General features: G+C 41.0%; 1 protein-coding gene across 12 annotated transcripts in view; it reads left to right on the forward strand.

The window, feature by feature from the left end:
- The window catches only part of TCF4 (transcription factor 4), a 323,749-nt gene extending 305,585 nt beyond the window's left edge, over positions 1–18,164 (forward strand). For 5 of the 12 annotated variants that reach the window (XM_075268482.1, XM_075268474.1, XM_075268429.1 and 2 more), the window contains 6 exons: positions 5,302–5,431; positions 6,197–6,359; positions 11,617–11,667; positions 13,870–14,099; positions 15,505–15,646; positions 15,952–18,164. In XM_075268482.1, the coding sequence (XP_075124583.1) occupies positions 5,302–5,431; positions 6,197–6,359; positions 11,617–11,667; positions 13,870–14,099; positions 15,505–15,641 (711 nt within the window). In that variant the 3' untranslated portion in view covers positions 15,642–15,646; positions 15,952–18,164. The remainder of the gene's footprint in view (positions 1–5,301; positions 5,432–6,196; positions 6,360–11,616; positions 11,668–13,869; positions 14,100–15,504; positions 15,647–15,951) is intronic. The other 7 variants (XM_075268447.1, XM_075268499.1, XM_075268518.1 and 4 more) reach the window with 3 other exon arrangements.
- Positions 18,165–18,442: the final 278 nt, after the last annotated feature.

Genomic DNA, 18,442 nt, shown 5'->3' on the forward strand with positions numbered 1-18,442 from the left:
CTCAGCACTGCTACATCTGGTACACTCAGCACTGCTACATGTGATACACTCAGCACTGCTACATGTGATACACTCAGCACTGCTACATCTGATACACTCAGCACTGCTACATGTGATACACTCAGCACTGCTACATCTGATACACTCAGCACTGCTACATGTGATACACTCAGCACTGCTACATCTGATACACTCAGCACTGCTACTCATGATACATTCAGCACTGCCACATGTGATACACTCAGCACTGCTACATCTGATACACTCAGCACTGCTACATCTGGTACACTCAGCACTGCTACATCTGATACACTCAGCACTGCTACATCTGGTACACTCAGCACTGCTACATGTGATACACTCAGCACTGCTACATGTGATACACTCAGCACTGCTACATCTGATACACTCAGCACTGCTACATCTGATACACTCAGCACTGCTACATGTGATACACTCAGCACTGCTACATCTGATACATTCAGCACTGCTACTCATGATACATTCAGCACTGCCACATGTGATACACCCAGCACTGCTACATGTGATACACTCAGCACTGCTACATCTGATACACTCAGCACTGCTACATCTGATACATTCAGCACTGCTACATCTGATACACTCAGCACTGCTACATCTGATACACTCAGCACTGCTACATCTGACCCATCATAGCTTTTGTATACTTGACACACGGCTACATCTCATAATTCAGCTCTGCTCTCACACTACGTTTGATACTTAGCCCCGCTACCTATGACAAATTCAGCTTTGAAACATTTTACATAGTCATATCTGCTACATCTGCATATTACATGTGATACTCAGCCCTCAAGCATCCCAATGATTCAGATTGACTACATTTCACATTCTCAGCTCTGCTATGTCTGACTCAGCGTAGCTATCTTTACAGCTGCAGCTCTACTTCATATGACTCAGCTTTGCTATAGTATGTTCAGCTCTGCTATATTTGGCTTAGCGGTAATGCATCGGATACGCGCTAATAAACTGCTGTCTGACATCTCTATAGCAGATTTGACAGTCGTCTCTGCTACACACGTCAAATTCAGCTCTGCTACATCTGACCCTGCGTAGCAATTGTACCGCTGATACACAGCCTTCTCTGTGACATGAACAAATTTAGCTCTGCTACATTAATCCCTTGGCCCTACTCTCTATGACGGATTCAGCCTTACTGCATTTCATATACTCAGATTTGCTATAATGACTACAGAACACATGACAAACTCAGCTCTGCTGCGTCTCTATGAAGTACCATAGAAAGGCCAGCCCTGTAGATGAGATGGATCTCCAGTCTCTGGAGTGCCCTGACCCCCAGCACATCCCATTGACTAGAGAGGAGAGATCAGTCATTAGTGCTGGAGACTTCTAGAAGGACTGAGGGGCAGACAAAGGGGCAGCGGCGGGACCTGATGAGAGGGGGCGCCCTCTCTATTGTCCCCCCACACTGAGTGCCCATCTGTGGGCTATACACCGTATCTGTAGGACCATCCACAGCCATTGTCAGGAGGCCACACACACACACACACACACACCATCCATAGAAGAAAAGATATCAGGAAGATAATTGGAAGTGAAATCCTGAGCGCAATTGTTATGTCATAGGGAGATTATAACCTGGCGACTGGAAATCTGCCCAGTAGGGGGGTAATAAAGCCGTGTAATACTACTAATATACCAAGGGGGGGGGGAGCATGTGATAGATAGATAGATAGATAGATAGATAGATAGGAGATAGATAGATAGATAGATAGATAGATAGATAGATAGATAGATAGGAGATAAATAGATAGATAGATAGATAGATAGATAGATAGATAGATAGGAGATAGATAGATAGATAGATAGATAGATAGATAGATAGATAGGAGATAGATAGATAGATAGATAGATAGATAGATAGATAGATAGGAGATAGATAGATAGATAGATAGATAGATAGATGATAGATAGATAGATAGATAGATAGATAGATAGAAGATAGATAGATAGATAGGAGATAGATAGATAGATAGATAGATAGATAGATAGATAGATAGATAGATAGATAGGAGATAGATAGATAGATAGATAGATAGATAGATATGAGGATAGATAGATAGATAGATAGATAGATAGATGATAGATAGATAGATAGATAGATAGATAGATAGATAGATAGGAGATAGATAGATAGATAGATAGATAGATAGATAGGAGATAGATAGATAGATAGATAGATAGATAGATAGATAGGAGATAGATAGATAGATAGATAGATAGATAGATAGATAGATAGATATGAGGATAGATAGGAGATAGATAGATAGATAGATAGATAGATAGATAGGAGATAGATAGATAGATAGATAGATAGATAGGAGATAGATAGATAGATAGATAGATAGATAGATAGATAGGAGATAGATAGATAGATAGATAGATAGGAGATAGATAGATAGATAGATAGATAGATAGATAGATAGGAGATAGATAGATAGATAGATAGATAGATAGATAGATAGGAGATAGATAGATAGATAGATAGATAGGAGATAGATAGATAGATAGATAGATAGATAGATAGATAGGAGATAGATAGATAGATAGATAGATAGATAGAGAGAGAGAGAGATAGATAGATAGATGATAGATAGATAGATAGATAGATAGATAGATAGATAGATAGATAGATGATAGATAGAAGATAGATAGAAGATAGATAGATAGATGATAGATAGATAGATAGATAGATAGATAGATAGATAGATAGATGATAGATAGATAGATAGATAGATAGATAGATGATAGATAGAAGATAGATAGATAGATAGATAGATAGATAGATAGATAGATAGATAGATAGGAGATAGATAACAGTTAGTTCCATCCTTGCAGACATGATCTCAGTGTAAGGAGTGCATGTCCTGATAAGAGGCCGGACGTCCTGCCACGTCTCCTCCACACCTCAGACCTTGACTTCTCTTCTTCCCCCTTCTTCTGCGATTTCCACTACAAACAGAAAAAAGAAATATTCCCAGTTAATTACAACCCCCTTCCGCTGTCGCTGATGTTTTCTCACCAGGTGCTCAGGCAAAAATAATCTCTTGTATTCCGATGGATTGTTTGCAGAAAACTACAGAAGAAACGTAGTAAGTTTTTGTGTGTGGGGCCGCGCCGCCCCTCTACCTGCGGTATTATTACTAAGTAGATTACACGGTAACATCCAGCAATTAGGCCGCTAATTAATACCGCAGCTTAAGGCAGACATTACAGACCCTGCAATAGGCAGCATTTTTTTTTTTTTTGTATATTTTTATTATTTTTTTCTTTTTTTTGTTGTCTACCACAGATGGGGGATTAGGATAGAAGAAGCCTGGCAGCTGGATACCAAACAAATAATCTTACAAATCAGTGTGATACAAATCCCAACAACAGGAAAAATACTAATTAATCTTTTTTTTTTTCTTTCATGGCGGATGACTTATACTTCAGCCGGGGTCCCCAAACCAGAGAGCGCCCGCTAGGGTAGCAAAAAAAAAAAAAAAAAATTCTATCTATCCATCTAGATCTATCTATCTATCTATCTATCTATCTATCTATCTATCCATCTCATATCTATCTATCTATCTATCTATCTATCTATCTATCTATCTATCTATCTCATATCTATCTATCTATCTCCTATCTATCTATCTCCTATCTATCTATCTCCTATCTATCTATCTATCTATCTATCTATCTCCTATCTATCTATCTATCTATCTATCTATCTATCTATCTATCTCCTATCTATCTATCTATCTATCTATCTATCTATCTATCTATCTCCTATCTATATATCTATCTATCTCCTATCTATCTATCTATCTATCTATCTATCTATCTATATCCTATCTATCTATCTATCTATCTATCTATCTATCTATCTATCTATCTCCTATCTATCTATCTATCTATCTATCTATCTCCTATCTATCTATCTATCTATCTATCTATCTATCTATCTATCTATCTAATATATCTATCTATCTATCTATCTATCTATCTATCTATCTATCTATCTCCTATCTATCTATCTATCTATCTATCTCCTATCTATCTATCTATCTATCTATCATCTATCTATCTATCTATCTATCTATCTATCTATCTATCTCCTATCTATCTATCTATCTATCTATCTATCTATCTATCTATCTATCTATCTATCTATCTATCGCTACCTTTCTTTCTATCTTTCTTAAAAACAGCAATTTCCCAAATAGAAACAAAGTTTTGTTTTTTTCAAAACCCCCGGAAGGACGATTTCCTAGAAACTTCCATTGTGTCATTTCCTAATCCTTCGGGAGTATTTTTGGTTACTGGACTTTTCTTAAAGGGCCGGCACAGGTCAGACTTGTATTGGGTCACTATAACGGAGGATTGCGGCAAAGATGGCCGCCCTGAGTTTTTTAAATTTTTTTTTTTTTGCTCTCCCCCGAAATGAAAGCTGAATGCCAAATGGAAAATCCTGCAGGATTTCTGATAGCAATGGGGGAATTGAGAAGCCCACAATTAAGCATATGGGCATTAAGATAATTGTCAGATCTGTTGGCGGACATGATAGAAGACAGATTGGTACGAATCAGTGCGCTCTACTGCAGCACCCAGGGAGACAATTTGACGTTTTACCTGCCTGAGTTACTCTTCCATATTTGTCACTAAATGTGCAACACCGCATCGTAGCGAGTGTTAAGTGCTGTTTACGGAACCGGGGATTTGTAGCTCAACAGCTCCCTCTAGTGCCTCTGTGCTGCCACCGCAATATCCAGATCAGAGAGGAGGAAAAAATCTGACAACTTTGTGTTTCAATTTCTAATCATTTCCAAGTTGACTGCTTGCTGTCATTGAATGAACACGCTCACGACGACAAACCCTTAAAGACCTGATACTGCCCCCTGCTGGGGATTTGTTACAATTGTATCCAAAGATGTCCCAAACATTCCCGATACTTTGTAACAAAACCTCAGCTGTGACAGGTACTCGGTCTATACAGGAGTGGTAGATTGTTTTCATCCACTGACAGCAAGTAGATATATTAATGATGGGGTTGAGATTTCAGGATCAATTTTAAAATCCGATTTCCGGTCATTTTCCAGCCGATCGCGATCGTGAAATTTGCTCGATCGCCGATTGCGATCCGATCTTTTCCGATCCCGATCGCTCAACCCCAGTCACAGTTGATATTTCTGCCATTATATTGGAGTGCCAACTTATGTTAATAAGATAACCCTTGTTTGGCTGCTGTTTCGTCAGGTGGGATCACACCGGGAAGACAGTCTACGAGGGAGTCATTCACTTGTGCCAAATCAGGTGTCCGTGCCGCAGTTACCCGTACAGTCAGCCACGTCACCAGATCTAAACCCATCCCAAGATCCGTACAGAGGTAAGCATTTCATTTATCACTTAAAGGGGTTAAAAGACATGGCTGCTTTCTTCTTCTCAGAAAGTGACATCACCTCCGATGGTCACGTGGCCATACTGCAGCTTTATTGCCCCCTTTGCATGGGGCCTAAAGTTGTCCATAGTCTTAGAGTTTCATAACAATATTCTGGCTTCCTGCAGTCACCACTAGGGGGAGCTTTTGTAGCCGGCTGCATAGATTACATTGTTCCACGCGTTCTAAATATTAAATCAGTGAGCTCCCTCTAGTGGTGGCTGCAGGTAAACACAACTTTAACATTTAGGTTCCATTCAGACGTCAGAATCTGACGCTGATTTTACGGTGAATTCTGTCCCCAAATCATCCCGAATTCTGCCTACTATTTTTTTTTCAACAAGGCCTTAAAGGGGTTTAACATATGATCATGGGGACACCCAGAACCTACACCGATCAGCCCATGATTACCACAGCTTGATCCCTGTACCACGTTTATCAGTTACATCATGGCACAGCAGCAGCTCAGTCCCATTCAAGTAAATGGGCCTGAGCTGCAATACCAAACACAGCCCCTATGATATCTACGAACCCTATGCAGATATATTATAGGATTAGGATTTTATAGACTGTGATCATTTAGTCTGGACCTGCAGTCCTATGTAAAATACGATTGCAATGTCTTAATCTTACTTATTGGACTGCGTCTGACACACTCAGCTCTGCTACATCCTGCAGACAATAGACATAAAGGTAAATGTGTTTTCCTCCTAGGCCTCCCAGCTGGTCTGCAAGGACAGAACGTGTCTCCGGGAAGCTCGGAAATCAAATCAGACGATGAAGGAGATGAAAATCTTCAAGACTCCAAAGGATCTGAAGACAAGAAATTAGACGATGACAAGAAGGATATCAAATCAATTACGAGGTCAAGATCTAGGTAACAGTATATAATAGTGTCGCTTCATTTAATTCCTTCACTGGATTTTGATGAAGTGAACAGAAAGGATTATGGAGAGACCACGCTTTAGTATCCCACGTGGCCGATGTGCCGGGTGGAGACGGAGGGGGGTAGAGACGGCGCGTCCTCATGTCAGACATGTCCTCGCGAATATGCAGATCTGTGCCCAGCGCTCGCTTCTGGATCGACACAAGGAATGTTCTGTATCCATTGTCAGATCCATCCAGGTCTGCAGACGTAACAAAGGCTTAGCTAGGACCATAGGATAAACGGGAGTGGGCAAAAGTATGTGAACCCTGATTGATGTCACCACACAGTCCCCATTATAGTCTATGGGGTCCGTGGGTGTCCCAGGTAACCGCTTTTTAACGTGTATAGGTTTCCGTTTGGGGGGCCCTCAAGCGGAAACCCGAACGCAGATATGAACCGGGCGTTACATTGTATCCAGTCTAGACACTGCTCTGTGAGCTCAACTGCCTGGACTCCAGACTGATACATTGTAGCAAAATAACAGAGAGATTTGTGCGGCTGCTGCTGAGCTCACAGAGCATTGTCTAACCCGTTGTATCCAATTCTTAGAGGAGACCAGGGCTGTCTATGTACAGGGTTATTGCCAAGAGACACATGATCAGCAGCTGCACAAATCTCTGCTGGTTTGTTACAATGTATCAGTCTGGAGTTCGGGCTGTTGAGCTCATAGAGCATTGTCTAGAATGGATACATCAGCAGCAGTTGCATAAATTTCTCTGCTAGTTTGCTACAATGTATCAGACTGGAGTCCTGGCTATTGAGCTCACAGAGTATTGTCTATACTAGATACAATGTATCAGTCTGGAGTCCAGGTTGTTGAGCCCACAGAGCATTGTCTAGACTAGATACAATGTATCCAATGTGGAGTCCAGGCTGTTGAGCTCATACAGCATTGTCTAGACTGGATACATCATCAGCAGCAGCTGCATAGATTTCTCTATTAGTTTTCTACAATGTATCAGACTGGAGTCCGGGCTGTTGAGCTCGCAGAGCATTGTCTAGACTAGATACATCAGCAGTAGCTGCACAAATCTCTGCTGGTTTGTTACAATGTATCAGTCTGGAGTCCAGGTTGTTGAGCCCACAGAGCATTGTCTAGACTAGATACAATGTATCCATGTGGAGTCCAGGTTGTTGAGCCCACAGAGCATTGTCTAGACTAGATACAATGTATCAGCTCAGTAGGACTAGCTATGTACAGGGTACAGTCACTGACAGAAAGCAGATGTGTTAAATATATTGATCATTGTAACATAAAGTCTATTAAATAGTTGTAGATATGACTTTTCTAGGTCACTGTGACATGTCAGAAGTTTCGGTTGGTAGGATCCGGGTGCTGAGACCTCCATGACTGCTAAAGTGAAGTGAAGTCGTACGCCTCTAAGGCCTCATGCACACAAGCAAGCATGCAGGCCAAGGCTCTTCCGATGGGGTGGTCCGATGCTCCGTTCCCACGATTATAGAGGAGGTCATATCCTACTCCGTGACATTTGAACGGAACCGAACCCCCTGTTCATGTCATCCAGGTCCATTCTGCTGTCTCCTCTTCCCCCCTCCTCCTCTTCCCGCTCACTCAGAGGCCTATGTTTCCGATCAGCCCTGATCAGCCGATCACCGACTTGTAGACCTTCTATGAATCCGCTCACTCAGAGACCCCGGTGATCTCAGCACCCCGACCCCACCAATCATTATTTCCCACATGTCATTATGGCATCTAAAAAGTTTCCACAACCGACACCTTTAAGCTTTATTTACATAAAGCCAAACCCCTTTAACAGTACATTGCCCTCTGACCTTCTGATTTTTTTCGTTCTCCGCCTCCACTGCCTCTTCATACTTGGCCTAGTCTTCTCTCGATCATTGGTGCGGAGTCCAAAATCCACAGCGTGTGCGGGCGGCCTAGGTCAGACTCACACCTGGCAGATGTTTCACGTCGCTATTTACATCCTCTGAACTTTTTGAGCCCCCGATTCGCTTTTACCGCCACTGCGCGCCCCAACCCTGATGTTTTTGAAACTTTTTTTTTTTCTATGGCGGAGACGTCTCCAGTGACACTTATGTTTTTTTCAAAAAGAGACAATTTTTTTTTTTTTTTTTTTAATTCAAATATTTTTGGAATTTTCGAGTCACTCTTTCCGTCTCGCAATGCCCTTAACAATTCCGGGCTAGTGACTTTCAGACAGAGCGTTTGGGCTAGGACTCTATTAGCGTCACAGCTTTTCGACGGGATTGCTTGGCACGATTTCAATGCAATATTTTTTGGCACGGGCGCCACTTGTGGGACTACGGCGCTCTATTGTACTTTTATCTGAAAGTCAAACCGGCGGCATGCTGGGTCACTGAATGTCAGACTAAAGTGCCAGTGTGATTGGCAAGTGTAGCCCACCCCAGGAGGACTGGCAGATACAGCTTGGTGCCCAGCAGGACGTGCGCGGTAGTATAGGACGTTCAGCCACAGTGAAGGCTGATTCTGTCACCTAGAATAGCGGTGCACACGCGTGCGCAGTATAATACAGATGTAGCAGTCGGAATCCCTAAAAGCTATGGCTGGGCTTGTCCTCTAACTAGACATGACCCTCTAGTTATCTGGAGAACCCCTCCTGTGACTACACCACTGCACAATATATAATAGTGCCGCCATATATCCATGGTCATACATCTGAGAAGTCCCATTTTTGACCCCAAACAGGGTCACGGAGAGGCGGAGCTTACATAAATTTGCATAACAATGGACATTTGTTATGTGGGAAGTCCCAGCGGAATGGAGGGCGAGGCATTAAACGGAATCTGTTTGTAGCATAACCCGGCATAGCAATAAAGTTGTAGTAGTTGAGCCCAATGCTCACATTTAAAGGGAGTGTCACCAGAACCCATCATAAACTACCTAGATCTGCAGATAGATAGCTTAGGCTCATCTGAATCAACCCGTTTTTTTCCCTTTGTGAATCGCCGCCTCCATTGCTGAGATATCGCCATTTTTGTCAGCTCTTTGAGCAATGGCGCCCCCTTGTTGTCATTTGCATAGGGACAAAAACGGCAATATCTCGGCACAGGAGCCAGCGATTCACACGGGGAAAACACTGCTGGATTCGGTGGACTCTAACCTATCTACCTGCGGGCTGGGTTGATATGTTGGGTTGTGATGACACACTCCCTTTAAATAGGATATAACATGGGCTCAACTGCTACACTCTTTGCACTTCCAATAGCTATCCTGTATATACAGTCCTATGAAAAAGTTTGGGCACCCCTATTAATCTTAATCATTTTAGTTCTAAATATTTTGGTGTTTGCAGCAGCCATTTCAGTTTGATATATCTAATAACTGATGGACACAGTAATATTTCAGGATTGAAATGAGGTTTATTGTACTAACAGAAAATGCGCAATATGCATTAAACCAAAATTTGACCGGTGCAAAAATATGGGCACCTCAACAGAAAAGTGACATTAATATTTAGTACATCCTCCTTTTGCAAAGATAACAGCCTCTAGTCGCTTCCTGTAGCTTTTAATCAGTTCCTGGATCCTGGATGAAGGTATTTTGGACCATTTCTTTCTACAAAACAATTCAAGTTCAGTTAAGTTAGATGGTCGCCGAACATGGACAGCCCGCTCTCAAATGATCTGAAAACAAAGATTGTTCAACATAGTTGTTCAGGGGAAGGATACAAAACGTTGTCTCAGAGATTTAACCTGTCAGTTTCCACTATAAGGAACATAGTAAGGAAATGGAAGAGCACAGGGACAGTTCTTGTTAAGCCCAGAAGTGGCAGGCCAAGAAAAATATCAGAAAGGCAGAGAAGAAGAATGGTGAGAACAGTCAAGGACAATCCACAGACCACCTCCAAAGAGCTGCAGCATCATCTTGCTGCAGATGGTGTCACTGTGCATCGGTCAACTATACAGCGCACTTTGCACAAATAGAAGCTGTATGGGAGAGTGATGAGAAAGAAGCCGTTTCTGCACGTACGCCACAAATAGAGTTGCCTGAGGTATGAAAAAGCACATTTGGACAAGGCAGCTTCATTTTGGAAACAAAGATTGAGTTGTTTGGTCATAAAAAAAGGCGTTATGCATGGCGTCCAAAAAGAAACAGCATTCCAAGAAAAACACTTGCTACCCACTGTAAAATTTGGTGGAGGTTCCATCATGCTTTGGGGCTGTGTGGCCAATGCCGGCATCGGGAATCTTGTTAAAGTTGAGGGTCGCATGGATTCCACTCAGTATCAGCAGATTCTTGAGAATAATGTTCAAGAATCAGTGACGAAGTTGAAGTTACGCCGGGGATGGAGATTTCAGCAAGACAATGATCCAAAACACCGCTCCAAATCCTCAGGCATTCATGCAGAGGAACAATTACAATGTTCTGGAATGGCCATCCCAGTCCCCAGACCTGAATATCATTGAACATCTGTGGGATGATTTGAAGCGGGCTGTCCATGCTCGGCGACCATCTAACTTAACTGAACTTGAATTGTTTGTCCAAAATACCTTCATCCAGGATCCAGGAACTGATTAAAAGCTACAGGAAGCGACTAGAGGCTGTTATCTTTGCAAAAGGAGGATCTACTAAATATTAATGTCACTTTTCTGTTGAGGTGCCCATATTTTTGCACCGGTCAAATTTTGGTTTAATGCATATTGCGCATTTTCTGTTAGTACAATAAACCTCATTTCAATCCTGAAATATTACTGTGTCCATCAGTTATTAGATATATCAAACTGAAATGGCTGTTGCAAATACCAAAATATTTAGAACTAAAAATGATTAAGATTAATAGGGGTGCCCAAACTTTTTCATAGGACTGTATGTACACAGTGCAGAGCAGACATACTCATCACATCATGGCCCCTTCATCGAATTATAGGACAAACTCAGCTCTGCTACATCTGCTGGATGTCTATCTGATACATAGGGAATACACAGGTAGTTCCTAGAACCAAGAAGGAAGCAAGCGCTGGTACAATCCAATTGGTGTTACTAAGTATTCGCGCAGAACATCTTTGCATTGACCGGATGGTGCCTTATATCTATGGATAGTGAATATGAGGACCCCTCGGTGGACCCTCTCCATAATCAATGTGCCCCACCAGTTACTGATGGTTTTACTGGAGAAACTGGAATAATTTACTGGGGAATCAGTATTAACACCCTATATGTATTCTAAAAATGTAAAATGAAATATCTTTTTTTCTGTATCAGGTTGTTGCTGGCTCCCCATGACAACTCTTCCTGTAATCTGGACACTGTCAGGTACCATAGAGCTACTGGGTCTCCTAGAAGCCCTTTTATTTCATGAGTCTTTGAACCCCAATGCCCCTATGATGATACTGAGCTGTCAGAGCACAGGGACAGGAAGTTTTGTCATGGGGACATAGGCACCAAAGATGTTTAACTTATAATATGATTGCATATTTATAACTCTAGACTGTGTTTTATCTTAAATGTGTCACCTTAAAGGGGCCTCCGGTTATTATACCACTATGCATGAATGAATATGAGAAACTATGTAATATATCTTATTAAAGAAATCTGTTTCCTTCTCCATTTATTAGGCTGAGATACTTTTAACATAGAAGTCTATGGAGGAGGAAGCAAACAGATCACCCTTGTGGCTATACTCTTATGGCTTTTAGTGCCCCATTCTACCACTGCCACAGAATGGGGCTATACATCAATGAACAGCCTTCCCTCTCCATAGACTTCTATGTGTGAGCTGGATACAGAGACATATTCTCTATAACCAGCCAAATAAGTAGAGTAGGGAACAGATTCCATTAATAAGATATATGACAAAGTTTCTTATATTCATCTGTACTGTATATATTTATGGAAGGTTGTTTTATAACTGGAGGTACCCTTTAAAGGGATTCTATCACTGGATACCCTTTTTTTCTCGATCACACGTAGGAATAGCCTTAAGAAAGGCTATTCTTCTCCTACCTTTAGATGTCTTTTCCGCGCCGCCGTTCGGAAGATCCTGGTTTTGATCAGTATGCAAATGATGTTCTCTCGCAGCACTGGGGGCGTCCCCAATACTGCGAGAGAAATCTCCAATGCCGCCTCCATCTTCTTCAGAAACGGCCTCTCCCTGTTGTCTTCTTCCATCCTGGGTTTTAATCTTCTAGGCCTCGGGCAGAGCCGAATGCGCATTCCCGGGCCACAAGAAAATGGCCTCCTATACCAGCTTACTCTATAAGAGGCCACAAGAAAATGGCCGCTTACACCAGTTTTCAGTGTAAGCAGCCATTTTCTTGTGGCTTGGGCATGTCCTGTTGGCTCTGCCCGAGGCCTAGAAGATTGAAACCCAGGATGGAAGAAGACACAGGGAGAGGGCGTTCCAGAAGAAGATGGAGAGTTCTCTCGCAGCATTGGTCATGCCCCCAGTGCTGTTTGAGTGCTGAGGACCGCCCCCAGTGCTGCGATAGAACTCATTTGCATACCGACGAAAACCAGGAATTTCTACCGAACGGCGGCGCAGAGAAGACATCTAAAGGTAGGAGAAGAATAGCCTTCCTTAAGGCTATTCCGACGTGTGATCGAGAAAAAAAAGGGTATCCAATGATAGCATCCCTTTAAGGAAAAAACTCATACAATGTATTTTGCATAGTGCAGGACTTAAGGGGGCAGGATATGCTCAAAGACAGAAGTGCAGTATTGTCGTATTCAGACTCTGCAATGGGCACAGAATATTATGTTAGTTCTTCCTGGACTGTCGATAAAAATTTCTAAAAATTTCTAAAAATTTTCCAAAAAGAGTAAATTGTATCCTAGCCTCCGACTATTCGGACTCTCTACTAACCCTTAGTATAGCCCCTATGAATTCTCTCTCTGCTGGCTTATTTATATTGCTTACCATGTATAGTGCTTGCCAGGATGTGTTAGGTTAGCAGTAGCCAGATGCTGGGGAAAAAATTTTAAGGGGTCCACCAGATCCAAAATGCCTCTCAATCCAATAATAGTGCTATGTATAGGGCTTTACTATACGGCCGCAAACTGATAAAGCCATGCATAGATAATCATTTTTATATGGAAAGACAAAACAGTCTGCAAGTGCACTAGGGGCGGGGCCTGATTTGCCAGCTTGGCCTACAGACAGCTGTGATGCAAGAAGAGAATGAAATAGTTATTCAGAGCTAACGGGGTGGCATCAGACGGCAATACCAGACCACTTGTGACTGTTTATAGGAAAATCTGACAAATCAAGCCCCGCCCCTAGTGCACTTGCAGGCTGTTTTGCCTTTCCATATAAAAACGATTATCTCTGCATTGATTTATTAGTTTTAGTGCATGTTGGAGGGCTCAGAGATTGTCTCGTCTTTGGTCAGAACAGAAGGTTTATATTTTATTACCTTTTATACCGCCATACTACGCTTTTTTCTATTACTCTATGATGTTTTTCTCTTGTCCTTATACACACTGTGCTCTTATTTAAACGTCTCCATTACTTCTCAGCAATAACGATGATGAAGATCTAACACCGGAGCAGAAAGCCGAGAGGGAGAAAGAAAGAAGAATGGCGAATAACGCCCGCGAGCGCCTCCGAGTGCGCGACATCAACGAGGCCTTCAAGGAGCTGGGAAGAATGGTTCAACTACACCTAAAGAGCGACAAGCCACAGACCAAGCTTCTTATATTACATCAAGCTGTAGCCGTGATTCTTAGCTTAGAGCAGCAAGTCCGAGGTACGGCTGAGATCACAATAAGTGGGATGACCTGTTTACAGCTCAGTCCCATTCCAATGAATAGGCTTAAGCTGCAATACCAAGCACAGCCACTATAAAATGAATGGCGCTATTAGAGACTGGCAAGAAAAATTTGTTACTAATTTTACAAAAATCTTAAGTTTGGCTGAACAGGATATTTTTGGAGTCTGGGGTCTCTTAGTGGCCCCTGCACACGGTATTATACCCCATAGTGGCTCTTATACACAGTATTATGTCCCATAGTGGTCCCTGCACACAGTATTATCCCCCATAGTGGCCCCTGCACACAGTATTATCCCCCATAGTGGCCCCTGCACACAGTATTATGTCCCATAGTGGCCCCTGCACACAGTATTATGCCCCATAGTGGCCCCTGCACACAGTATTATCCCCCATAGTGGCCCCTGCACACAGTATTATGTCCCATAGTGGTCCCTGCACACAGTATTATGCCCCATAGTGGCCCCTGCACACAGTATTATGTCCCATAGTGGCCCCTGCACACAGTATTATGTCCCATAGTGGTCCCTGCACACAGTATTATGCCCCATAGTGGTCCCTGCACACAGTATTATGCCCCATAGTGGCCCCTGCACACAGTATTATGCCCCATAGTGGCCCCTGCACACAGTATTATGCCCCATAGTGGCCCCTGCACACAGTATTATGTCCTATAGTGGACACCAATGAACAATCATTATACTCGGGGGTCTTTTCAGACCCAAAGTTTAATAATCGGAGACCGAGAAGGAATACTGACATAAAAAACACTGTTACTTACTTATCCCTGGCTCCGCTGTACTCCTTGGTGGTGTCGGCCATCTTCAATGACGTCCAGGACGTCACATGATCCGGGATGCAGGCCCCAGTCATGTGACATCAGGGATGTCACAGAAGTAGGCTCGAAGCCTGTCTGGATCAAGTAACAGTATATTCTCTTACCTCTCCCAGGCCTCCGATCATTATACTTGAAGGTCTGAAAAGACCCCCGAATATAATAACAGTCTTTTTGGGGCCCGCGGTGTCACTTACCAATCCTGGCCCCTGCCAGGATCGGTAAGTAAATAGGGCCCGTTACCGGCTGGAGCAGCTGGAAACGGCTTATTAAGAAAAAAAAAATGCAGCGGTAGCGGCTGTCGCCAGGCCCCCAATGTCCCGGGCCTTGTGGCAGCCGCTACCCCGGTAGTTACGCCCCTGATAGAGGAGCCCTAGAATACCCAGGGAAACCACTTCAAGACAGCAGCACCATTCTTATCACTTTTTTTTTATATATTTGTAAGACTTTAGTTTCGATGTCCTGATTTTACCTGTTTGTTTTTGATGTTCCGTCAACTTCAAATTTTTGATAATTTTTTTTTTTTTGTTTGTTTCATTTCTTTTGCAGAAAGAAATCTAAATCCTAAAGCAGCATGTCTAAAGAGAAGGGAAGAAGAGAAAGTCTCCTCGGATCCTTCTCCTTTGTCTCTTTCAGGACCCCATGGAGGAATGGGGGATGCATCAAATCATTTGGGACAGATGTAAAAAAGGTGGGTTTGATGTATTTGAACCAAATGAAGGTTGTTTTATACATATGAGATCTGACGCGTTTTGGTCAAATCTTGGCACAAGGGAGAAGGGAAATATGTTGTTATTTTTTTTTATTATTATTATTATTATTATTATTATTATTATTATTATTATTATTATTATTCAGATTTTAATTGCATTCTCCTCCCCAGACCTGTATATTAACCATCTGTGCTCATTTTTCACTTCTGTCTTGTAATATTTATCCTTAGTCAGTAGATGCATCCTCGCTAATGCTCGCTTTTCCTGTTTTCTGTCGTTTCAGGTCCAAGTTTTTTTTTGCATTTCTTCATTTAGGCAAGAAGCCACTTCCTTAACAGCTGTATTATCTTAAACCCACATAAACATTTCTCCCCCGACCCTTCCTTTTTTTTTTGTTTTTGTAAAATCCAATAAGACAAGTCTGAGTAGATATATGCATTACAGACGCAAGAGGTTTTTCAGCATTCCCTACGCTAGAAGAAGCGCATCTTGGAGGAGGACTCTCGACGTTATCCTACAGAATGTTCCGAGCAGTACGTTCCAGGCCTAGACAGTGAATGGCAATCTACTCCACGCCGTGGATCAATGCATTTGTGCCTAAACTTTTGGAAAAAAAAATAAAAAAAAAATATAACGAATTTGTAAGTCTGAAAAAAAAAAATATTTAATTTAAAAAAAATTGTATACTTGCAATAATGAAAAAGTGTACTTCGGGGGGACGGAAAAAAAAATCACGAAATAACGAAAAAAAAAAAGACAGTTTTTGTTGGTGTCAAATTCCACTTGTGTTTATATTTTGTGGAGGGGGGAAAAAACGGGGGCCGGATATTTACAAAACCAGCAAGTGTCCGATTAAATAAAAAAAATAAATTAAAAAAAAAAAAAAAAAAAAAAAAAAAACAACGAAGTGATGATATTAGCCATTCCTTAGGGTAGGAGGAACAGATGGATCTAATAGACCTATGACAAATATATAAATATATATATAAATATATATTAAAACGTAGTGCATATGGTAAACTTTGGTTCATTTGTTTAAAAAAAAAAAAAATCTGTTTTTTTTTTGCTCCTGTATAAATAATAATGATGAATAACTTTTTTTTAAAAAAAAGAGACTTTACTGTAAATAGTTTTTTTTTTTGTTTTTTTTTTTGTGTGTCTTTTCTGTCCCTTTTTTGTTTCGTTTTTTTTCTTCGTTCTCGTGACTTGTCATGTGAACTCTGTGGGGGAGGTGATGCAGGATAATACGCTGAGCCTAGAGTTGCTTCTCGGTCATTAAAAACGGAGTTGTTGTTCCAGTTTATGGGAAAGCAGGTCTTAAGACACACCATGTACATAGTGCAGGCAGCAAAAAAAAAAAAAAAAATTTAAAAAAAAGTTAAAAAAAAAAAAAAATGAAGAAAAAAAAAAAAAGAAAAATGGCATCTTGAGTTTTGCCAAGCTGCACATTTGAGTCTATTCTGGGATTTTTTCATAGGTACAAGGTTAGAATGCTACAAAATGTTACCACTGTGCCTTCCAATGTTTGTATCATCATTAAGGAAATAATTAAAAAAAAAAAAAAAATTAAGTGGCTGTGATATAGCTAACCAATTACAAGTGTTAACTACATATGTAGCTAAAGCGGTATGCAACAAGAATTTTTTTTTTCCCGATGTGGTCAGATATATTTGATAGGTGTTTGCGTAATTGCGTGCTCGTTTGTAAAAAAAAATAAATAAAAAAAATAGCAGATTCACGGCCCCGACCTTTGTCATCCTGGAAGGCGTCAACCTACCACGTCAACCGCAAGGGCCTACCTTGTGAGTGCGCAACCATCATCTAACCTTTTTTTAATTTGAAGTTTTTGTGGGCCAGTACGAATGTGAGATGTTTTTGGATTTTTTTTTTTTTTTTTACTCGATAGCTCGGCGTCACTTTCCTTGCCGACAGATCTTGGCACGGTTACCACTACCGATATCGTAAAACGCGGTATACTTTCTATACTGTCCTGATCACTAGGCATTTGTTAGACAATTTTCGTCCCAAAATGTCAGCGTTTAGATTTTTTTTTTTTTTTTTTTTTTACTTTCCAGCCACCCAAACTTGGCATGTATTAAAGTCTATCCCTCAACTTTAAGTAGGATTATCGCCTAACCCGGTCTAAACGTCCATCTGTTCTCCAGCTATATACATTCATTTGTAAATTTTATGCAACAAAATGACAAAACGTATCCTTATTTTGAAATCGTGTATGTAAAATTTATATTTTTACATGTAGACTTGTTATTATGTGTTTTAATATGTTGTATTGGAAATTATTTTTTTTTAAACTTTTTTTGTGGTTGGCAAAAAAAAAAAAATCCGATTTTAAATTGAGTCTTCGAAATAGGCTACAATTTTTTTTTTTTCCTTTTGTGTTCATTTCATTTCATGAACAAGACTGACAGTTTCCCTGTAACCATTTCATATCTTTCGTACGTAGGATGAAAATCTGTAAATATGTTAAATGTGGGGGCGGGGGAAAAAATTGAGATACCGTCATCGGTTTATACATTTCTTTTGTAAATGTGGAGGTGGATTAGGGTTGTTTGTACATTACATTATAAAGAAATTCGATGGGTTGCATTTCATATATATATGTGTATATGTATATGGCCCAGCCCTGGTATCAGCCGATTCCTCGTTGCCCGTGATGCTATTTCATTTGACAAAAATATTGTACATTGTGTTATAAATTTTTTTATTTTTTTCTGGTTCCCATTCTTACAGATTATACTTTGTCCTAGATTATA

This window comes from Leptodactylus fuscus, chromosome 1, assembly GCF_031893055.1.
Source record: "Leptodactylus fuscus isolate aLepFus1 chromosome 1, aLepFus1.hap2, whole genome shotgun sequence".
NCBI lineage: Eukaryota > Metazoa > Chordata > Amphibia > Anura > Leptodactylidae > Leptodactylus > Leptodactylus fuscus.